This window comes from Amia ocellicauda, chromosome 18 (assembly GCF_036373705.1).
Source record: "Amia ocellicauda isolate fAmiCal2 chromosome 18, fAmiCal2.hap1, whole genome shotgun sequence".
In the NCBI taxonomy this organism is placed as follows: domain Eukaryota; kingdom Metazoa; phylum Chordata; class Actinopteri; order Amiiformes; family Amiidae; genus Amia; species Amia ocellicauda.
This window is the reverse complement of record NC_089867.1, coordinates 4,297,211-4,322,297: the sequence shown is the minus strand read 5'-3', so window position 1 is coordinate 4,322,297 and position 25,087 is coordinate 4,297,211. Positions and strand designations below refer to the sequence as shown.

Here is a 25,087-nt window from a genome sequence, read left to right as displayed (position 1 = left end):
AAACCATTCAGTCTATACAGCCCCCCCAACCACCCCCTACCCCCCCAGAAGATATGTAGTAATTGGTTCCAAAACCAGGGACGTAAGTCGAGACAACATAAGTCAAGACAGATGTTGAAGCAGATGCGTCCTTATTCGAAGTCATCGTGAAAATTCAAAATTCAGGAGTAAACTACTGTTAAATTAGCCATTAAAAAAAAAAAAAACTTATTAGAGAGCAGAGAGGTGATTTTGTTACGTATGTGCAGAACGACATAAGATGAGACAATGTAAGTTGGGGGAAGACTATACCTGAAAAAAAATAATGGCTTGTTTTTCATATCTTTCCATATCAATTGTTATTACATTTTCATCTGGCATGCATTATATTTCTTGCAGAATCTTTATGTAATTAGCCACGTCAAAACTTATTTTTAACGATCACAGTATACTTCAGAACATCCGGAAAAACGACACACACCCAGCACTTTTTTGAAAATCATTTTCTATATTTATAATCTAATTTTTGTCAATGCATATACATTGCTTGTTTTATGTTTCTGACTTCAACTCCTTATTAAAAATTCCAGGTATTAAACACCTCTACTTATCACCACATTAACATAATCCCTTCAATATTCACACATACGCTTTCATTCTCATTTAGAACAGTGTTTGTTTATTTATATCTTTGAATGAGATTAGAAGAGGAGATTACCTAGTAGAGAAACATGAATAGCGATCAAAGACTTGAGGATAATGTTTCTTTCACTTCTTTCTTTTTTTTTCTCCATTTTTTTTTAATCTGCCAGTGGAGTTTTAGAACAATACAACATGTCACCGCTGTATATACCACAACAACAATAATACAAAATCCTGAGGGACATAGCTCACATAAACATTTTACTTTGAAATACTACACAGGATGCGGTATAGCCTACATCCTTAATATTATTTACTGTTTTAAACTTCAAGTTTTTGATCCTGGTGTTTTATAGTATCAGTAAGACGAAGTTGTTTTCTTGACTTTTGGTGCAAATGTTGACTTTACAAAAAAATCTTTTTAGTAACGTATAGGGGCAGGGGCATCACCAGAACAGACTAATTTATACAATAAGACCTGGCACACTCCCTCCCACTAAATGCTGCAGCAACCTGAATGACTGAGGGGCATCAATCTCACACTGGCCAAGGCATTGTAGTATGTGTGGTCAGACCTCTCATCCAGATTCCACCTCTCAAACTCCAAAAGCAGAGACAAAAGAAAGCAACAAAGCTGCTCAACAGGCCTCCTGACATGGGGCGGGTTAAATACTTAGGGGATTGACATCACCATAACAGGTTCACACACATGTGCTGTTACACAAGGAAAAAGTGTCTTAACAAGTAATCAGGAAGTAAAGTCTCAGCAAAACTGGGACTCACCTAAGATAGCTTTACCCTATTTAGAGATTACCTGTACCACACTAGCTCACTCAGCCATAGCAAAGATCCAACTCAGCTTATAATGCAACCTCCTCCCAACCAGCACCATCACAAAATCCACAATTTCTTTGACTGACCTGACAAAGTGAAACTCAACCTCACAGCGCAATGTGCTCCAATATGCACGAAATTGAACACCCCCCAATTCAGTTCAATGAATGAAAACCCTGTTATTGTTTTTCAACATCAACATATTTCGATTCAACAAATCTTTATTTTATGAGTGGTGAGAACAGGCTTGGGGCATGTAGCATGTGACACCTTCTCATCTTGCTGAATCTATATATCACAATTGTACCCTGTTTTGCAAAATCTGACCACGTCATCTGTATTTGTACACAGACTTACATTATTGAACACGATTATTAAAATAAACCAAGCAACAAAATATCAACGGTGTGTGCATATCAAATGAATGGACTTCTCGCAGATAATCATGACTGAAGTAACACATCTTTCACTGCTTTCAAATACATTTTAATTAGATCTTTGTAACCTTGTTGCACTTAAGTTATTTCAGTTATTTTATATCGGTATTAAGATGATGTGAGAAGGTGTACCCTCATGCCAGAGGGATTAACATCAATCCAGATATTAAAATATGGCATAAAGTAGATGGTGTTATCCCCGAGGTGTGTCCTAACGGCATCGGGATTAACATCACTAAAATCATTAAAACATGGCGTGAAGGTGAGTTGGAATGCAACTGGGATTACTTTCAATGAACGCAATGTAAAAAAAAAACAGCTTGAAGAAACATTATATTGGTCTGAATAAGGCACCTCAATACGCTACAGATCACTAGTCTATCTCTGTGTGATAAAGACATTTGTTACAGCTGTCCATTTTAAAGCTAAGCGTCATGCTTTAACTGTCACAGAGAAAATGCAGTTTCTTCTGATAATCTGTATTATTTCCGCAATTAGTCTGCATACTAAAAAGGAACTCATTTATTTTACAACAAATAGCCTTTACATATTAAAATATAAATGCAAAATGCCACACATTTCCTGCAAACCAACTTTTCACTCCTTTTTACTGTATAATGTATCCTGCCAATTATCGAAGCCAGCCCTGCGCTCTGTGACAGCCATACTAAATACACCAGGAAATAAAAAGTGTGTTCAAATGAAATACTTTCAAACAGTCAGATAAATAAATAAATATTGAAAATGCATGCATAATGTCGCCTTTTTCAAGATGTTTTTAAAAGGTGTTCTATGGACAGATCTTGCCTAGTTATTTATCCACTGTGCCTTTATGAGTCTCATTAATTTCTCCTGCTTTTACCCTCCATTGAAAGGATGGCGTCAACCTGAATCTGGGGCTGATAACACAAGTTCTGTACCATATAAAAAAATAAAAAAACAGACTGCAAGCATGCCCTGGTTGGCTGTGATTGAAAAGGGAGGAAAAAAAGATCGAAAAAAGTAATATTCTTTCAGATGACCAGGAAGACCGAACGGTGTTTTCATAGTATTTCAAATATGTTTCTGATGTTATTAAAAAGCAGTACGCACTGCCTGAAAGTCTTACGAGCGAACAAAATTGTGGTGCAACATTCATTTGTTCATTAGAAGTCATTCTGAAATTCGAAAGGCCAAAAACAGTGACATGAGTTTATTAGTATATTCCTTAAGAACAAAGAGTCAAGGACAAAAGGTTTTGAGGGGGGAAAACACATCCACCCTGTGATTTTTTTGGTTTGATTGCAGTGATCATGTGATTCACATATAGGTTACAGTGCAGAGTAACAAAATCACGGTCCATTCCCTCCCGAGATGGACAAGCATTTTAAGGTATTGTTCAGGGTACTGATATGTGCTGCTGTTATGGCTATTACATCTCAGGTAAGCTTGTAGCCCAGTGGATTAGGTTGTCACAGGATTTTAAGGAAAAGAGTGTAACAGTGTAAGTTCCACATGACAGCCTCCTTCTGAGTTCTGTCACTATCCGGCAAAGAGGTTTCACCATGCCTGGGTCATATTCAACTTTTAAGCGAAACAATAGAGTACAAAAGAGGTTCATAGTGACAGGAATCAATACATATAGTGCAATTCATTTTTAAACTTAAACTGGGCTTCCCTTTTTTTGATGCTATTTTCTTTCTCTGTGCAGAATCAGACTAGGTGCAGATTGTCTGACAGCTTATATCACACCTCAGACTATAATTGAAGACAGTCCCAGCAGGCCAGCTGTAGAAAGCAAATAAATGTTATTTAAATAGAAAGAAAGAGAACAATAAAGACTCAAAACATGTTCCGGAAAGTAAAAGCGGGATTATCGGCAATATGCAGAGAAGGGTCTATAACCAAGACTAATATCTTTCAAGTTACCCTTTAAAGGAAGTTCAGACCATTTTTTCTTTTTTTGCAAATATGGGAGGGGTAGGGGAAATTCTGTTATACTGGCTAAAAAAATAAATTACATTTAACAACATATCTGCTTTGAATATGCTTTTGTTCTTCCCTGATTGCCTACATGAATTATCTTAAAGCACACTTAGCATGTTGGTAGGAAGAGCAGACACAAACGATTAAGTGAAATAAATTAATGTATATTTGTATTGACCGGTTGCCCCGTAAAATGGTATTAAGATCATTTTAGGCTCATTTGTACCATTCATTACACTGAATTTAGATTTCAAAATAAAACCATTCATGCAGCAATGACAAAACATCAAAGCAGGAAGGGTTTTAGCAAATGTGCAGTACTTGCAAACTCAATAATAACATGATTGCAGTTTAATACATGATAATATGTTAGGAGATGTGTTTTGTTGCTGTTGTCGTTACTTTTTGTTTGACACACATTTAAAACTGAGAGAAACAATGAATAAACCTAACTTGTGATAGTATTCAATATTCAAAATTGGTAGTCATACTCTGAAACACAAAGTCTGACACTGACAGGACAGCACTTATTTATAGATCTCGCTTTTATTTATTTTTTCTCGACAATATCAAATGCCACTTACCCTCCAATGAGGAATAATACTTGTGGGTCATGCATTTGGGAAATGAAGACCAAAGGCCTTTTAATGAGATAAATTATTTCAAAGCTGAGGGTTACCTCTCATTCATGTAAGAAAACAATCCACTTTAGAGGCAGAGACACGGCCACACAGCCTGCGTGACTCGACTCCAAGCTTTCTTGTTCTTCACTCATATGAATGAAAATGGATCGATCAATAATGACATCTATTGTAACTCTGGGGAATATAATCTCATGGCCTCATCTAATTAACATTAAACGCTGGACAGGAAAAGGAAATACTCTGTGGAAATAAAATAAGTTCCAGACTGGTGAACATTTTCTAGGAGCTGAAGTTGTGATAATGCACTGAAGTGATGTTTATATACTCTCTACCACTATTACTGTTAGTTCAATTTCAAAATATTTCTCCCACATTTCACAACAGTGCAATATATTGTCACTTTACATCTTTACACATTTTGTAATACTTTTACAATAAGAATTAATTCATCAATGTCAATCAAAATTTTACTAAAAGAACATTAAGCCCAAAACAAGTAAATACAAAAATAGCAAACACCAGCTGACTGGCAAAATGCCTGATGCTGGACGTTAACTTCAACTGTACACAAGTAGCACTGATGTAACACTTTGAAGCTGTTAAAGATTTGGATTTGTCAAATGGGTTTAAAAGATCAGTCTATCATGAGTGTTTTTCCAACATGCACGTATATTTCGTCATACCAAGTCTCCAAATGTCTTGGAAACTCTGTGTACCAGAAACTCTTTTGGCCTGGTTCTTGGTACATCTGATTAATTAATTACGCACACTTGCTGTAATAAAAATCACTTGGGGGGGGTAAAGGAAAAATACGTTCTCAGACACATTTCTTTGGAATAGGGTAACAAAACCCAAGATTACAACATCCCCTTGTCTTTCGTTCTGTCTATCAAGTTCTTCTTTTTCAAACATAGAGGTTTAAGTAATGTTTGTCTGATCGTCGAGTTCATAACTGGCAAGACGTTTTTTTTTTTCTTTAGCGAAAGATACCTTCTTTTTCTTGAGTGTGAATGATTCATCTAATTTCAAAAGAACGTCAGTGATGCTCCAACAGAAACAAGTTTTCAACTCCTTTGCTTCTCGATGTAGGAGATCCTTAGAGAGGTGTGCAGTTCTGATAAATCAATGTGGAGGCACTTCTTAGGCCATGTGTTTGGCTTGAGTTCGATTAAATGTACTGTTCTGTTGTCTTGTTGTTAAGGAAAGGGATTCATATCTACTTTTCATTCTTAGCCTATAAAGACATTAACAGACATGCTGGATTTTAAATGTGTCTTCTGAATCAGGGAATTCAGGAAACGGCTGCTTCAATTCTCAAGACACTCATGTATAGCTCCCTTTGTGGTACTTCAGCGACCTGAAAACTACATCTTCACAGATCAACTGAATAATTTAAGTAATCATCATCTTATAATAATAATAATAATAATAATAATAATAATAATAATAATAATTACTTTACTGTGCTGCTGTTATGAAAAATACATTCAACAAAAACAGCAGTGTCTCAGCAAAATGAGTCACAGCACTGAGGATTTTTTGCTCAGCTTTACTGTGCTGTAAAGGCCATATTTCAAGCACCTTTACTTCCCTACTCTTCCCTTTGTATGCAAGATCACATTCTCTTCAGCCTCGATTTGGCTTTAAAAAAAGAAAAAAAAACTTTTGCCCTAAACTCTAGGTTAATCCAGGATATTTATAATGCCTATTCCATCCAATTGATCAGCACACACAAATCATTGCTTTCCGTTTTTTCGTCTTACCCCTGTACGTTATTATTGATAAAAAAAAGAGGCAAAAAAAAAAAGCTGGTCAATATACATCATCTCCCTGAAAGGATTACATTTCTTATCTAAAATGATATTCAATAAAGTGTGGCTGGATAAATACTACTGGAGTGCACTCACATCCTGGTTTGTTTTCCAAAATAACACTTTGCTGGAATTAAGATCTGAGGCTAGATTACCTGAAGAAACAGAAATGGGATCTATGTTACCGCCTTTGGGATCCTAGCCGACACCCTTCTGTTAGACGTTCGGTTTGCACTTAACAAAACTGTGAGCGGCGGAGTTCAAGAGAGCTTTAGGGATGTAATGGTTTTCTATTCAGGATAAAATTCTTGTTAAACAGCCTTGAGATCCTTACGAGAAATCCCTCAGAATTCTTCGGCAGGATTTTAGTTCATTTCGGAAGATAAACCTGCAGTATCTAGACTGGATGCAGCTTCTATAATTTTCTAAAGATACAGAATCATGGGTCTTTTCATGCCCTCCTATTTTCCTGCCAAACTCTCCCATAAAGTCTATTACATTTCACAAATATAAGGGGATGTTTCCTTCAAGACCTCCAAGGTCAAGAATTCAAATAAACAAAAATCATTATATAATTAGCTTCCATGGTAACGTTTCACCGATGTGTTTGTTCCCCAATTCGAAACATCTAATTCACTGATTCACCACCGTCAAAGGCCCATTTTTTAACATGATTGATCTATGAATCCAAATCTTTTCTGTCTGGCCTTTTCATGAGCTAAACCTAGATGCTGCTTTACAACAACATGTAGGAGGATTGTTATTCTCTTCCAAGTATCTGTTACATATGAGTCACAGTGAGCTGTAAAGCGAAGTGAACCAGACTGACCCCACACTTGGCCAAGTTAATGCAGGAGTCAGTGGCACCCCACTAGGTCTCGGAAAAAAAATCAAACCAGTAACGTCAATAGGCAACACAGCCCCTGAAGAAGACTTATTAGATTCTGAGCTAGGATTTTGCTCTACATATTATTTTGTTTAAATGCCCCCAAAACAAGAAAAATAGAGTCTATGCATTAGAAAAAATTCTTAAAACAAAATCAATAATGCAAAATAGTGTGCAAGGTCTCTGCATAAATATATAATTAGTGGGAACTAAAAATAAGTGTAAAGTAACATGTAAAACTGCTATTCGAAAGGTCCAAGGTCATCAATAATGAAAAATATCATAACAGCAGAAAGAAAAGACTTGACTGATAACTAACCCAGATCACAGTGAAATGAGAGACTGTTGGTTTCTCTGAGGAATCATCATATTTGTTTTTCAAAGAAAGTTAGGCCTATGAAGTCTAAAAACACTAAAAGACAACGGTTTGTTCTGCCAGTGGAGAGATGCCGTCACTTGGCCTTCCCAACACCCCAGTGATATTCCACCGATCTGAAGCGTGAAAACATTTTCAACCAGACGGACTTGACAAACATGGTCAAACATCTCTGACAATTATATGCTGATGACTCTAGGATCTGTGCTTGTACACTAAGCAAAGACTTTGTAATTGGCTGATATATACGCAGGACAAAATCCTTACTGGAGAAATATCAAAAACTAATCAACACTCCATTGTTGCTAATCTGTGGGACAGAATGATTCTGATTTTTGTATGAAAACTTAATATGATGCTGGACTACAATTCTGGTTCTGATAGCTCCATAATACTGTTTAATCACAACAAATTACGCATCCAGATGAACCACATAAACCACTGTGGATCAAAGGCATTTTGAGATCATAATTCATCACAATTCGCCAAAATGTTATTGTGATGAGCATTTTAAATTTGTACTGGGATGTTTTCATTAAGATAATATAATGTCTTCTTGTAAGAGCAAGTACAGATATGGCTACTAAGCAAAAGAGTAATACTTTGAAAGTTCAGGCAGCAGAATATCCAGGTACCTGCTATAATATATGTATCAACTTTTGGAATAAAAAGTCAAGTATTTATTATTATATTATTTCTAATACAGTACTCTGGTATTTGAGTATTTATTTATATTCTCTAACGACTCTCAAATTAATTGATAGCATATTAGCAGAATATTAGCAGTAAGAAATACAAAGAAAGGAGAATTTACCTTAACAGACAAAGTATGTAAGTAGACAGCTGATAATACAAATAATACATATGCTAATAGTAACATAAAATAATTCCCTACTTTTTTAATTTCACCTTTTTACATTTTCTTTTGATACTAATAAATTAGTCAAGTAAAATGTAGGCTTGGCACCTACATCCTGCCTTAACATACTGAAACAATTCTGTGTGGAAATGCTATGTTCAAAGGAATGGGCAGAGACACTGTAAAATAACTAGGTTGATTCCCCACCAAAACACAGAAGAGGCTTTGGACCTCTAAGTACGAACTACATATCCCTCTTCCTCAGCCAAAGCAAGCTTCCTCCAATTCGCCTGTGGTTGTGACTAAAGCCACGGGTACCTAAATGTGCCACAACATCAGTATGCTGATCCTCAGCATCGGTTGGGTACAAGTTTGCATCCCAGCACAGCTAAGAAGGTTGGGATCTGAACTCAACTTAGACACAGAATTTCTGGATTTCACAGATGGCTAGAAATGCTTTCGACGTTTTAAAGGCTGTGGAACTGGTGAGCGACAAACTGAAGCCTGCTGATTTCACACTGCCGTAGTGTGTACAGAAGCAGGATGCTCTAATCCACTTGCAAGGCTCTAGCTGTGGGAGAGGCCTGAAGCCATTCCTGTGCAAATGGCTGCAACTCCCCCCAAACCCCACCACCCCCACCCCTTACAAAACCAATCAATGCTGCAATACAAAACTCCTTTTATGAGTCCTGGTATGAGGCAAACAAAGGGCAATCATTCTAAGAAAAAAATGAATGTACAGAAGCAAAATAGGCACTTTCTGAGACTTTGCACAACTTTGTTCTGGAATTATCTTTTTTTCCACCACTATCGCACATGTTCCTATTTATAAATGGAAAAGGAAGACAAATACCTAAGACCTCAATCAACTAATCAGAAAAGACAACGGCCCCATCTGATTGGCTGTAATATTCAATATGGCAGTGGTGAGGTTTCCTAGCACAGTATAGTCTGTATATTCCATATTGCCATTGTCCGCAATCCTTTAATAGGACAAATAGATGGGCCACAGTCCTTTCTTTAACCAGCTTTTGAGGAAACTTCAATAATGTACAGAAATACGTTGCTTCTGTCCAGAGAAACAACCCCATACATTTTACAGGAACCATTTTTTGGGGGGTAGAACAATTAACACCAGCTGTAATTTTATCCACAAAGTTTCTTGCCTTTTAGAAAGTATTTCAGATACATACATACTCAGATACAATGACGGAAACTAAACTTGACAATACTAAATAAAGCGTCAGAATAGCAGTTGGATATATTTTGATAATGTAGCATAAGAGCTACAGAGAAGGATACATATGCATGACATTAACCATGCATTTGATACATCAATCATATCTGTGTATTTAAAATGTTCAGAGGTATTTTGTGTGAATTATACTGAAGATATATGTTTAACAAGCTATTTAAATAATTTAAAGTACTACACTTAATTTCTTGTTACAGGAATAATTTCAATAAAATTAGTATACCACTATATGCTGCAATCTCATGACTGATATCTGCATAGACAGTACTCTGAATGTGTTAAATATGACTGAACCACATGATATTTCCATTCAAAATAAGAAGCGAAATACAGTGAATCTTCAAAGTTAAGGACACTATTATCATACGTTCAAAATGGCCATACGAGAAGAATGTATACTAGTTTTGTAAATGTGCTCTTCTGTTCCAAGTCCTCCGATTTATTCTACTGATTACACAAAAAGATTGGTGGTTCTTGTACCTTGCGAGAATGGTGTTTGTTCAACAGCAAAGAGTGACATCCAGCTGTCTTATAGGATCGAGCAGAATAAAGAAAGCCTTGTTTTTATGTGTTATTTATAATGCTAAAATTGACTCAACACTGAAAGGGGAGCTTAATGGAATTTCAATTGCATTTTAATAATGTTTGTAGTAGATTGAAAACAATTACAAACAAATATACACTATATTTATTAACAGCATACTAAATTAGATATTATTTTTTCAGTACAATCTGGTTCATGGGGACAGGTTTAAAATAATGCAAGTCTTTTGGTGTGTTTCTTTATTTGTTTTATGGTATATATACACATGTAGGCACTACCCAAGCATAAGTACTAGTATTTTATTATTTTACAAGCCAAATTAAAACCCATCCTGTCATAATAATAATAATAATAATAATAATAATATTTATTTCATAAATAAATATCACAATGCACTTAACAAAAGAATAAACAGATAAAAACATATACATTAATGAAAAGATCATCCTTTTAAACACCCCCATTTTTCAATCAATCAATCAATCAATCAATCAAAACCTTTATTTCTGAATTTTGAATTTTCAAACCCATTAGATTATTTATTTATGCATGTTGATCCTCTCTAGAAAATGTTTTTTTTCACCAGACCCTATAATTAATTATCTGGCATAAAATTATTTAATTGGCTGTGGTGGGTATGGTTAAAAATGCCAAGTTTTCAGATGAGAAAAAAAAAAAGCAAATGCAAAACCTAGGTTTGTTTATTTTAATTTGGGCCCACAAATGTGTCAATTTATCTGAGAAAGACATTATTATCATGTTACTTTGTGGCTAGAGAATAGCCTATATTAGTATGCAGTATTATCCTTCAGTAGGGACAAATATTAGGCTTCAACAAGTGCAGAACCAAGACTATCTGAAGTTTGAGAATTTAACTCCAAGATCTGAGTACACAATACAAAGTCTCCTGAAAATTTGCCAAATCTTGACACTAAAAATATCCCCAAGCTTTGTAACTCAGTGACACCCACTACTTCGATGTTAAAATTAAATTATACAGGAAATCTCCATTAAATGTTTGTGAGTTTAATTTAATAAGAAACACAGTCGTTTATACCCTATGGTGTTACACCTGATTGCTCGATAACTTCGCGTTTTTGTGGGTTTTGTTTTTAAACGTATGCTTCTGACCCAAACATTTTCTTGTCCAACTCATTAGTGAAAGGTTTCAGATTTCAGTATAAACCCTTTTGTGATATGAACAATTAAATTTATACCACTCACAGATAATATCAACATCGTTCATCTATTAAATTACTTACCTCGTTCAAAACTCTGTGAGGGAATCGCACTGATTATAAATGAGAGAATAGCAGCCTAAATGTTTAAATGCTATTGAGTCACTAACATTGAACCATTGGTATCTATAAATGAAAAAAACAAAACTGATGATATGGCACAGGAATAATCTGAATGAGGCCACGGTACAGTCCCTATAGGCCCTGTCCCAGAGTGGACAATATAATAACTGCTCCAAGGAGAAGAGGAAGAAAAGAAAATACACAAGAAGTAAAGCAGATAATGACTCAGGAACACTATTACTCCACCTGCTAAATAACACTGGAGCACCTTAAGCCTGTGATGAAATGCATTACTCACTAGTACACAGTCATTCCTAGTGCCTAATCTCTCTTGTTTTATCCAAAATAGGATACAGAATATGTTAACATGAGCAAAAGATCTGTGTCCAAGCCTCGAAGCCTTTCAAACCCCGAGAGAGAAAAGCCAATGACCTTTTTGTCCTTCAGATTTGCCTACCAGCCCTTCACTTCAATCTAAAGAGTGAAATCATCTGATCCCAAACTAACTGTCAACTGCTTGTGATGGTGCCGAAGCCAGACATCAATCAATCAGTTTTTATCAGAGGCACTCTTTTTTTCCCTGTTTTGCTCTTCTTATCATCTGACCCAGTTGTTATCCTGCTTCAGAAGCTTAAGAAACTTGATGATGGTCAAATGTATGTGCCTGTGAGTCGGAGGAGCACACTACAAGAAGAGAATTGTCGGTTTGTTTAAAACAGCAAGTGATTACCTAACTGAGCGTGAACATTGCTACACTTTGACTGATTGAATGGATGTAAATGGCTCGGCCCAAACCAAACCAACATTTTTCTAAGTGATGTAAATAAAATGTTCTCAGGAGCATAACTATAATATTTCCCTCCAGCAAGCTCCAAGACTCCATTAATGCGATAACCAAATCAGAAACAGTGGTCCTTAAAATGAGTTCATAAAAACACTAAAGATGGGGGAAGGTTTTCATTGTGTTATTAACAAAACCTCATGTGCTTTTACAGAGAGGTCTGTTCTGTTTGAAGGTACAGTATCAAGTTGTGTCAGGGAGATGAAAAACAATTACAGTAGAGTCTGCAGAAGACAGGTTTGCAAACTTTCAGTGCTTTCATACTAATGATAAAACCTCCTGTAAAAACTCTAAGGCACATCACCAAAAGATGAAAGTAAGATGTCTAATCCAAAACCTGACAGAGATTTGAAGGGCATGGCATTTCATTTTTAGCAATGTAGAAACACATATTCATTGTTTTTCAAACTCAGTCCAGAAAATTAACAATATGTTCTACTTCTGGTAATGGTTACATCATATCACAGTACTTCATTCTATAGGATACAGCAATATGTATGCTGAATAACTCAAGTGGGGAGCTTTTGATATTTCATAAATGAGTGTAGAGAACAAGTAGCCCCTATGACAACCAACATGAAATCAAGGTCTAGTTCAAATAGACATCCGCCTGCATGATTGCTTTTGCTCAGTGATCTAAATTGATAACACTCATGGTATCTCAAACGTTACATGATTTAACTATGACCAATACATAGTTTCATTCTCAACTCAACAATAAGAACTTAACACGCTCAGTTTGAGGTTAGAGGGAAGCTTACAAGTATCTCTGCAGGTAAACACACACTGACAGCTCTGTAAACTTTTTTATAATGGGAAACTCTGGGTTTTGATATAAAAGGTATACAATAAAACAGCTGCTCATATCAAACAGTGAAATATAGATGTAATTCGAACTCAATCAGTACGATGCAGAATTGGTCAAATCACAGATTCAAGACTCTTAGCCTCCCAGAAAGGAATTAGTGAAGGTGCGCGACAAATAGAACTAATCACTGCGCAAACAATGGCCATCACAGGATTTTCCAACACATATCAGGACTGCAAAGCAGAAGGTAAAACTACATTGAGCAGGAGGAAGTGTGGGAGGTCATTTTTGTTAAAAGCACAGGGAGCGACGTCCACTAGAGAAGGCCTTGCCACTTCTCAGGGAATCATCTGAGGAGCAATGGACTAGTGCATCAATCAAAAACAAGAGAAAGGCATTTCCAGCTGAACCATCCACAGAACTCCATGGTGGTACTGGTGCAGTATCATCATATCTGGAAATGTGTGTGTGCTGCAAACAGAGGGATGCACTTGGTTGGTGCCTACAGAACCAAGATAAGATGTTGGCCCAGTGGTCCAATGAGTCATGGTTAATGTGGAATCTCATATCTACTGTTCAGAGGGCTGGCAATGTTCAGCTGACCTTAGACACCAATGGATGGACGACTAACATGTCATGACCATCACATGACCAAGTGTACGGAGCTGTACTTTATTTCTCTTCAAGGTAAGGGCTACTTCCAGCAGGAGATCTGCATCCACTTGACGCAGAAGTCAGCCTCTCCCTTGGCCACAACAGTAAACACTTCTTAATCCCATGAAGCATCTGTGGGATGTGTTGAACCATGCTGTGCAGTTGTGTCGCCAACTGCCAAAAGCCTTCAAGGAAATGTTGGACTACTGGAGGAATGGGGTTAAATGGCTGCTCCAACATCTTATAGCATGCATTGTGTATTTAACCTCTACATATTATAGCACACAGAAGCCCAATATGATATTAATTAGTAATGTGTTGGCTTGTGAATATACATTTAAGAACTATTTTAAGAACGTATGGAATTGAAACCTCAAAAGTAGGTGTCTTTCAAAGGGCCACATTTTTTATTATTGTGATTTTATTTCTGGCACAGGAATCCAAATTGGCAAATGAAGCATACATGCAAGCAAAAACAAAACATATGGATATATTTGCATGTGTGTGTGTGTACTTATGTGTATATATGTGTATATATTTTAGTGATCTCGAAATATAAGCTGCACTGTCAACAGTCAACTTTGGCTGCTTTAAAATACTTTGTGCTTGTGATATCAAAATCTAGCCTTCTTAGAGTATTAGTGTATCTTTTAGTTTATGTTTTATATTTGTTGCAAATTTAAGATAAATTCCAACATGTATGTATTTATTTTACAGGGCATCAGTTCTGTCATTAGCAATTTTCCACCGTACACTTTAAGATGGTGTTTGCATTGTGTGGTCGTGCAATGGAAATGCTGATGTACAAATTGAATTGAAAAGCTTGCTATTTAATCCTCTCTTGCTTTTTACCACCTATCCCAGAACTTCATCCTAATTCCAGCGAAATCCTAAGTGCCGCTTTCACATTCCCTCAAATCAACCAAAAACTCCTACAATGCAAGTATCGTTCATTATAAGATTTGCTGAGCATTCATTCGCTATTGCACTGACATGTAACTTCATCAACATAAGCATATTAATCACTCTTCATTTCTTAACTGGCAGTGGCATTGAACAAAGAAAGTGAATTTGTCAGTGCTCCACTCATCAAGAGTTTCAAAAGTATTTGTGAAGTTGTTTTCATTCACATTAACAGCATGAGAGGAGATAGTATGAAACAGTGAATGAAACCATTATTGGATAGAATGTCCAGGGCTGTTCTTTCCAGGTTTAGGGAAATACAATGGTATATATTTGATCATTTAAATCAGAATTATACCTAATTCCAATGAATTAAAGCTATTTAACTTTCTCTGTAAACTGCAATGCCTTTTTCTCAGTTATTCAACTTCATGAAAATGGCAGTGAATTTTAATTTTTTCTTATGTCCTCAGAGTATCCAGTTTAAGTCTCTATTGAAGGCTAGAAATGCAGAAAATTTGATTTCATAATAAGCAACACCCCCCTCCCAAAACACTGTTGTTTAAGTGCTTATTTTCAAAACAGAAAACCTTTTATCATAACCAGTAGTAGTAAAAGTATAATTATCATTACTGTGTTAATGAACGAATCCACGAATCAGTGTGTGAATATGCATTAACATATCGAGTCTACCAAACCGAAGAACGAATGCCAAAATATTTCACGTCGATACCTCAATTTACCCCGCCCCCTGCCAAAAAAACACAAAAAAACACACATTAGGCAAGCCACCATTGAAGTCTTTAAACCAGCACAGACCAAACAACTACTGAGATTTATAGTATCCCTAGCCCTTATAGTATCACCCTAGCCCATTCTCGATGAACAATAAAGATCAAACCACCTGTACTAAATAATTTAGTTGTTTAATATCAATCTTTCTTTCCTATGTATGAGATTGCTATAGGCTCTTCAAATTCCCCACATATTTTAAATCATAGATTGGTAGAATCCTCAGTAAAAACTACCAATATATTTCCAACATTTAAATCAGAGAAAGTGTGCCATTTTTAACACAACCCAATTATCATTAACAAATGGAAGCCACTTGTCATCTTGTGCTGTTCATAGCTGTGTCAAATTCTGCTTCGCCCACTGTCCAAATTAAGTTTTTGCTCAAGCCCAAGCCCAACTTCCTGCCATGGATACCAACTTCAACAGATCTGAAGAAAGCTCAATCAGTCGGATCAGATCTCACCACTCCAGCTGGGTGACCATGTATTCACAGCTGAAACACTTTGAACCGTACTGTATGGTGACAAGTCAATAATCGAAGCTTTGTTTTGGTCTTAAAAGGACGTACTTGAACAAGAGCAGAATTGGAGGCCCTCTCCCAGAATGGCCTTTGGACATCGATATTTAAATCTTACATCTCTGTTGTGATTAGAATGCAGCCCCTTTTTTTCGAAACAACAACAAAAAAGCTTAAATCGATGATCTTAGAGTCCAAACTAGATTCCTAAGCAGTTTGCCACTCTCAGCAGCAAGATAAGATAAACTTTCTTTGACCTGAGAGATGAAGTTGCCATGACGATCAGGGAGTCCACTTTCTATATTGATATTTTGCTGATGTAACAACAAATAGAACTAGATCCTGTGGCTGATAATGGTGATTAATTAATACCAATATTGATCCCTACAAGCAAGAGACAAGGCTATTAACTTGAAGCCTGAAAAGTCAATTGTTACCTGGGGCTTGATAGTCATCACTGATGTTAAATCTAAATAAACTGAAACATAAATGATTATGTTAAACTAACTTCTGCGGTTCTTCTGAAGCTTGTTTAAAGTGTGGGACATCAGTAGCTCATACTTAAAGAGGCCTGGTTAGAAAAATAGACACCGATCGAGACTTCTTTGATAATGGTTCATTTTTTTCTGCTCTAAATTGCTGCAAAGAATTGTAACTCGGCTGAAAGATTTTATGAATGAAGTCTGAATGATTGTTTGATATTGGCGTTTTGTGTTTGCACTAGATCAATTGAGAAAACGTTTTTTAACAGAATCAAATAAAAAATAAAAACAATTCAATATGTTTATGGACATATTTCGTCTGCACAAATGTGTGCATGTACTTGGTGTGCAACTTTCAATTATTAGAACGGGAATCTGAGTTATTACATGTGAGTTCCACTCTCCAAAACCACATTGTCCAGATGAGAGAACTGACACGTCATAAAGCAAGTTCTCTACCGGACAAAAACATTTTCCAGGAGATGTTAATTTGCAACTTACTGAAATCTCTGATTACAAAAGGATGCAACTGTTATCAAGCAAGGAAACTCCATGATAAACTTTGTTCTCTTCATGTTTGCATTTTTTTGAAGGTGTGGAACAGCTAGACATTTTGACCTTTGAAATATAAAGCCCTCGATAATACATATCTTTAAGTGGGTTGATTAATATTGTGAGATTTCATATTTATCAGCAGAACCTTTTGTCAGATGATATGATGTGTGTTCAACAACTGGTAACAAACAGAGCGATGTAAATATCACTTTTCAAAAACTATAACTTGGGCTTAAAAACATCTGTCAAAAAGATATACCCAAAGCGAGGACTGGAAAGTAATCTGTTGAAATTCCATAAAGAAAGAAGATTAAAAGGAAGCCACGTCAGGAAATGACCCCCACCTTTACATAAACTCAACCCACTCCTAATGTTTTCCTAAACCTCTGTCAATAAATACAATGTAACACTGTATCACTGAGAGAGATTACCACTGACTCCCTGACTTTGGTTTTTAGTCTGTAGTGTAGGGAGTATTATTGAGCACAGATTCTAGCTACAGAAATACAGAAAAACAGCATCGTTTTTATTTACCCTTTCCCCACAAAAACTGCTGTGAACTGCTGGCGAATTCAGAGATCAAGACAAATTCATATTCTTTGAGAAGACATATTAACAGACAGAAATTTTCATATGTATATTAGCTGTTATAGCAGTAGTAGTAGTAGTAATCATCATAATGTATTATTATTATTAATAATAATAATAATAATAATAATAATAATAATAATTAAAAAGAAGATGAATAAAAAGTGACATATCTCTAAAAAAGGAAGACGATAGATCAGTGTCTTCGCTGTTTATATGGGAAGCCTGTGAAAGCAAATAGTGCTCCTCAGCTTAGACAAGGCAACCATACAGCACAAGCTGTTGTTGGCAAGGCACAGATGTTGGGTTAAAAAAAAAAAAAAGCTGGCACGCTATAACCTTTCTTCATACAGCATAGATCTAAGAAGAACAGAACAAAAATCTGCCACAAATTGTTTACTGTTGAACAAAGAGAAACAGCTTTACCTAATAAGAATTGAGGAATTAATACAGTTTCGAAAGCTCCTAAATTGCGTCCTTAAAACAAAATCATACAGAAATAGCTGACTGTCCAATATACTGCATACCTCTTATGCATATTGGTGGAGGGGGGATAAATAAACATATCATACTGACCGTTTACATCCCCTCCTTGCTGGTTATTCGTGGGGAGATTATGAATAAACAATATTATATAAATTTCTGATTAAAGTAAATATAATTATGTTATATCTTCAGCCTCAACATCATTGTTACATTTACATCCTGTATTGACTCATTTATCATGTCTTACAAGTACACAATAAAAGCAATTCCATTCATTATTCAGAATTATTTTCAAGCATTACAACTAGGTAAATGATTAAAATATAAAATATGATCTGAAGTACCAACTTTGTGAAATCATGAAACACAAGGCCTTCATCCAAAAAAGAAGTCTGTATTCATTCAATTTTGTTTTTGTACCAACTCTTCAAAAGCCGCAATCATCCATAAACCTTCAGATATATTTGCCTGACATGTTTATGTATACATAACATAAAAACGCAATGGTAGTAATCAAAGTCAAGGCTTTTGCTTAAGCCCCAAATGGTTTACACAAAATTACATACGTTTGGAAAAGGACCTGGCAACTTTATAAGAGTTTCAATTTGCACAGCGTGGTGTTCACATTTAAAACAAGTCCTTAAACTACTTGAGCCACAAGAATGAAGTTACTAAGATGTTTTTTTAAGTGCTGGCTACCCACTTTTACAGACTACAAATATGAAAAAGATATAATAACAATACAATATTCTTTGTGAAACTGTTAAAAAAAAAAAAAGACTGCAAAATTCATTACACTATAAGCTGTCCCAAGATTACTATTACCAACTCTGAAACTGAAGATCATAGATAGGAGAACGTACAGTGTAAATATAATTTCATTTGTATTTATTACAGAAGTTGAAAATGTATATTCCTAGCTCAAACACGATAGGTAGATTGAAGATTATAATTATGCCAGTTTTAAATATCCCTTTTTTGGTGGGGGTGCTATTTTTTAAAGATAAGAGTCATGATAATAAATAATAACACAACCATGATAATAATAATAATACTAAATTGATGTACAAGTCCGCAGATCAGAATATTCACTTAGCCCCCCCCGTATAACTTATTAGTTAAACGTTGCTTATATTTGAAGACACCTTAATAAGCACATCTGGCTTCCAATACGTCTCCGCAATACTTAACGCATGTGCACTAAAAACCCACAATTTAGAGAAGTGCCCCCTACCTCCTTCTGCTTCTACTGCTACCAAACTTTGAGCGCAATCTCACAGAATAATAATAACAACAACACAAAAAAAGACATTGCTTGTATCTTTTCTTGCCATTTAACATCGCTGTGCTCTCACACTTCATTGCAACTAGAGGTATGGACACCACAAACAAGGCAGTTAGGAGGGGGACGTTGCAAGCAATGCACACATCATATCCTCACTAATCGCAATCCACAGAGCATCGGCAATAATTTCATCATTTCTGTCATAAATTTACCAGGGCTGCCACGGAACGGCTAACAATCTGGGCAATTTATTGGCATATTGGCAGGAGGTGATAAGGCTAAAAACAACAGCAGCTAGCAGCTGGTGCGGCGAGATGGGCTGATAACATTGATATGTGCTTCCATACAAAACACCTCCTCTCTTATCTAGGCTTTTTATCAAACTCTTATTACAATAAAAGTGTATAGGTTTTTCGGAGGGAGGGGGGGCGACAGGAAAGACCTGAAATATAAAAAAAAGAAAAGAAAAAAAAATCAGATGTAACGTTTCACAGAAAAAAAACAAGGGGAAAAATACATAATTTATCACCGTATTATCAGGAAATCCAGGCAGCCTAATCAAGGAGCACTGAGTGACTATTTTTTGCCTTATCATCCAAAGTGGTGGAAACGGAGAAGGAATTATCAGCCTTCTGCAGATTGCTGGGTTGGAATTTTAATGGTAATAATCGGGTTTCTGATGGTATATCTTCTCCGCTTATCTTTCCCATTATCTCCCCTTATCATCCCAGTCATCAGAGCAAATTAATGGTGCTCTTTCAGCATTCCCTTTTTATCACAGCTCAGAGAGCACCCAAGGGGAAAGAATAAGCAAAATATTAAAATACTGCATAAATCACAATTTTAGATAACAGGGCAATGTATGCAGGGGGAAAAAACTGTGCCCAACAACCTTTTTGTCCTTTAGAATGACTGTCTTCACTGACTTTCTGTGTTCAGTCTTTTCAGCCTTGCCAGAGTTCCTGAGGTATGAAACACTCAGGAAAATGATGACCTTTCTGCTCAAATCCATGTGTACGGTCTCCCAAAGATCTCAAATTATAGGCAGGGATCAGGAGGAGATTAAACACACAACTTAAAACTCAACAAAGCTATCAATTAAACTATAAAAGCGATGCACCTGTATATAATATTCAATGTTGTATTTCTATAAATACTGCTTGAATATGTTCCTGTTATCTACCTCTTTATCTAAGCATCATTTGATGTTGTTTTTTAAATGTGTTATTTAACACAATTTATTGACCAGATATGTTGGTTAAACTGGGGACACACACACTGTCAACACGTATGCGTTTAAGAAACAATACGTGTGCCTCAACCACTTCAAAAGCAGGGTTTTAATGTTGAGGAACTTGCTCCCGCTAATATACCCTGCCTTCCTAGGGGCTTGCATTCACAGCTCTCTTTTAAAAACTGAGCCTTGAGTTGCCAAAATTTTGTCATTCAGAAAAGAAGATAATGGCCTAGTAATCGTTCCCTCCTCACACACAGTTTAAGGCGAAAAATACTTACTGTCTAACACAGTGAGAGACTATTATTAACATAATGCCATTCTTCTGCTTTTGAATATGGTGTAAATTAAATGTTTTGCTCTTTTAATACTAGACATATTGATGTACTCAGACACAACAGTCTATCGATAATAAGGTCGGAAGAATGGTCATCAGATGACAGCTGAGCATTGCAATAGTAGCATAAAGTTATTCCTGATGTGCACAAAATACAATCGATTATAGCAATATCATGTATGTGTATACAAGACCGCTATGCCTTAATTACCTGTTCAAGCCACAGTACCAAACACCCTTCTAAATATGACAAAATGAATATACGCCTTCCCAAAAAACATTTCAATCAATCATGTGCATTTTCCCATCAACTAGAACCATCAAAATCAAATAAAAGCAACATTTGTTTACTAAACGAGACATTTCCATTTAGAAAGATTAAAAAAATATATATCAAATGGCATCTTAAATATTTTATTATTAGTAGTAGTATTATAATTGTTTTATCAATAAGCATGAAAAAATAAATATTATGTTTGTAAACGTATAGACATCCATCAAATACTTAAAAACTAAACCTCACTTCAAAATAATAAAAAAGGAAATGCTTATGACACTATGGTTATGTAAATATTTCCTTTTGCATAGCTCACAACATTTTTTTTTTTTTTTTTTTGCATATACAATCCAAAACACAACTATATACTATTGTATTTGAATAATATGGAAGCCATACTTAAGTACTTAGGTGCAGTACATTTTACACACTGTTGTCTTTAACCTGCACAGTAATGGATACAAATCAATCAATGTGACAGACATAATAAAAAGAAACCCCAGCACTTTAAAGCTGCTTCAGATTTCGGAATCAAATCTCAAATAAAGGGAAGTACTTCAACTGTATGAAATCAATTCAATTTTGTACAACATCACATCAATAAAACTGAGAATAGCAGACACTTTAGCATATTCAAGACAAGTTAATTACAGCACATCAATGAACAATAACTAACCTGATATAGATACCAAGGCCGTTGTGTAAAATATTCATTTTAAGACTGGTTCCTGCAGTACAGATAAAAGCACTTTTCGTTTCTCTCTTTTTTTAATAAAATACAATAAATGAATACCTGAAGCACTGAGAGAGAGAAAATGATAATCTTAAAACCAAGGCCTCAAAGTATTTAGTATTTCAGCAGTTAAATTTCACTCTTAAACAGAAAATATACAAAATAATAAGGCAGTGCCTTAATCTGAAAGAAACCTAGATATGGGGACTTGGGTTTGCCAGCCAAGTTAACGTATCCTATTTTTTATAAAATTCATGAAAGTTCAAATATGGAGGATTTTGTGTTGAGTAAAACTGAATTTAACTAAAACAACAAATAAATGCTTTAACTTATGTTTTAGAGGCCACTACAAGATTATAATTGTTTTCTATTAACTTGATAGCGTCAGATTATTATGCAATATATTACAATTAAACTGTTTAGATGAATTAAGTAAAGAGAAGCATCGCATAGAGGAATTATGTATTGTAGTCCTTCAGAGCATTGAGTATTGTAAAGTTCAGAGCTCTAAAGTTTCAGAAAACACATGAAGTAGGCTGGCAGTTATTACACATTATTATACTTCATATTATGCCACTGGTAAATTCAGATATTTTGTAAAAATGTGCATGATATTTGCATACGTAGATTGGAATGTGAAGGAAGTTCTGATAACTGCAATCATCTAAATGTTTAATTGATTGAATACATAAATACTTCAGCACATAAAAAATACTATATATCATGTATTAAGTTCCGGTTAATAACAATAATAATAATAATAATAATAATAATAATAATAATAATAATACGAAAGACTTTCAGTCCTGGCCCTAAACTGAGCTATCAAACGTGGATTGAATAGCAGTTGTGCTTGCTCGAAATTAGAAAACTAACGGGTGGTACTAGATACAATGATTGTTATTGTATTATATTGCATTTTCTTGCAAAACGTCTTGGACAGACAGCTGTCAGAATTCCACTCAAATGAATGCGTTCGAATTCGATCTTATTTTGATTTCCAGAATTTGCATTTTTGCAAGAGTGATTATTATTATTATTATTATTATTATTATTATTATTATTATTACCAGGACACCGAGTTGAACTTTCACAAAAGTGCATCATCCCAAGCTTGCATTTATAAAACTTCGTTTGATGTAACGGCTTGCATGTTGCAAAAGCATGTTTTGTTCGGAGACAAGTCATTGACAGCAGAAAAAGTACATCTATTTTCAAATAGTATAACAAATAAGATCATAAATAAGTCAATTCTAACTCAACATCCCGTTTGCACTGAAGTCTTTGGGCATCATCCAAAACAAGACACGGCCTTAAAAACTCAAGCTAGCTTCATTATCCCTCCTGTAACTTTTCCTACCATCTTTATCTGATTTAAACAGTAGAGCAAAGCTAAAAAAAGAAAACTTACGTTTGATCTGCCGTGGGTTGCTCTGTTTCCTTCGGGACATGCCTGCTGTGTGCTGGTCAGTGGATCCAGGTGTAGCACTGACAGATCGATAGGTTTTGGTTCATCCAAGCGTCGATCAATGCCTGGGGTTTGAGATGAAAATTAAATGAAAACAAGGGGGCGAATTGTGATCACTCTTGTTTCACTCTCTCCGTCTCTTTTACTCTCTCCCTCTTCTCTTGCTCGCTCCCTCTTACTCACTCACTCTCTCTCTCTCTCTCTCTCTCTCTCTCTCTCTCTCTCTCCCTCTCTCTCTCTCTGGTGTTTCTCCGTGATGAAGCTGCACAGAGCTGCGATCCGCACGGACTGACTGAAGAGGTGAAAGCGTTTCGCGCTTTTGTTTGAAGATAAGGTTTGTGCCTCCCCGGGTGCCGTAGCCGCAACCACTGAACTTGAATGACCATGTGTTGCTGAAGTGTTGCTTTTTCAGTCTCTCCTTTGCTAGCTGGCCATAGGTACAGTTGATGTGTGCGACGATTAGTAGCTACTTGCCCACCTTGCTCGTTTGTCACAGCCACATAAATCAATCTAAGCAATGCTATAGAGTCATTAAAGACCTGCAATTAGCAAATGAGTAAGACACTGTCCAACAAGAAGCCTATGTGGATGCATGGCGAATCAGTAGGTCAGACAACTTCAAAAGTAGGAATGCACGGACCAGTGTATGGGGATATTTTCAGTTATTGTATCTTGATTTTCATATATTCAAATCATTCACGACCAATTCAAACAAACGGGGGTTGATGAAGGCATGCTCACCTGGCTACAAAAATGTCAATTGTCTTAAAATACACAATATCGCCGTGCTGAAGAATATACACCTATGATACAGTACTGTAGGTTCATCATGAATTGAGAATGAGATCATTTAAATCATTAGCTAAATAAAAAGAGACAGTCTATTCTCTACTGGATCAAAGCGTTAAAAAAAAAGGAGACAGACACGTCATACTGTATCCATCAACTTTTTGATTAAGCTTCCCCCTCACCACCAACTGTATGTCATATATACGGGTGTATACCATTTGTAATCCACAACTGTTTTGAAAACTGAAGGTTGAAAAAGAAAACAAGAGGAAATGGACGTATGCAAGGCCTGATCATGTCATAATGATCAAGTACATGCTAATCAACCAATAATGTAATATCTTCCTTAAACCGGACTTTTGCTTATTTCAGTCTGCCTTTTTTTTTTTTTTTACCAATTATATATACAAACGTTTATCTGTGAATGGATAACGCCGTGCAGGGAAAGGAAAGGCAATGAACACATGATTTGAATTGATATGGCTGGGGGTCGGACATGAGCATCCCTTCCACTGATCATTTTAAAGAATGTGATGTGATCATGAATATTTATACTCGGGGTTTAAACTGCTCTTATGTCTTCAAATCCTTCAAAGGCAGAGCAGAGAAATGTAAAAGGCAATGCATAGGCTGGACGACGGGAGTCTGAACTCATTTAAATAGCCAGTGAACTAGTCTGTGGATGGATCATTATGCTGTATCCTTCAGGAGATCATGGTAGAGAAAAGTTCTGCGTTTTGCTAATGGTTATTTGTGTATTTATTTATGTTTACATGGAAGGCGTTTGTATGCTGCGTATTTG

The 25,087-nt window shown here is 35.8% G+C and overlaps 1 protein-coding gene across 1 annotated transcript in view; it reads right to left on the bottom strand.

Annotated features, from left to right (window-relative positions):
* Positions 1–23,851, bottom strand: part of zfpm2a (zinc finger protein, FOG family member 2a) — a 151,374-nt gene extending 127,523 nt beyond the window's left edge. Inside the window, exon 1 of the mRNA XM_066690687.1 lies at positions 23,440–23,851. Coding sequence (XP_066546784.1) covers positions 23,440–23,479 — 40 coding nt within the window. The 5' untranslated portion in view covers positions 23,480–23,851. The remainder of the gene's footprint in view (positions 1–23,439) is intronic.
* Positions 23,852–25,087: the final 1,236 nt, after the last annotated feature.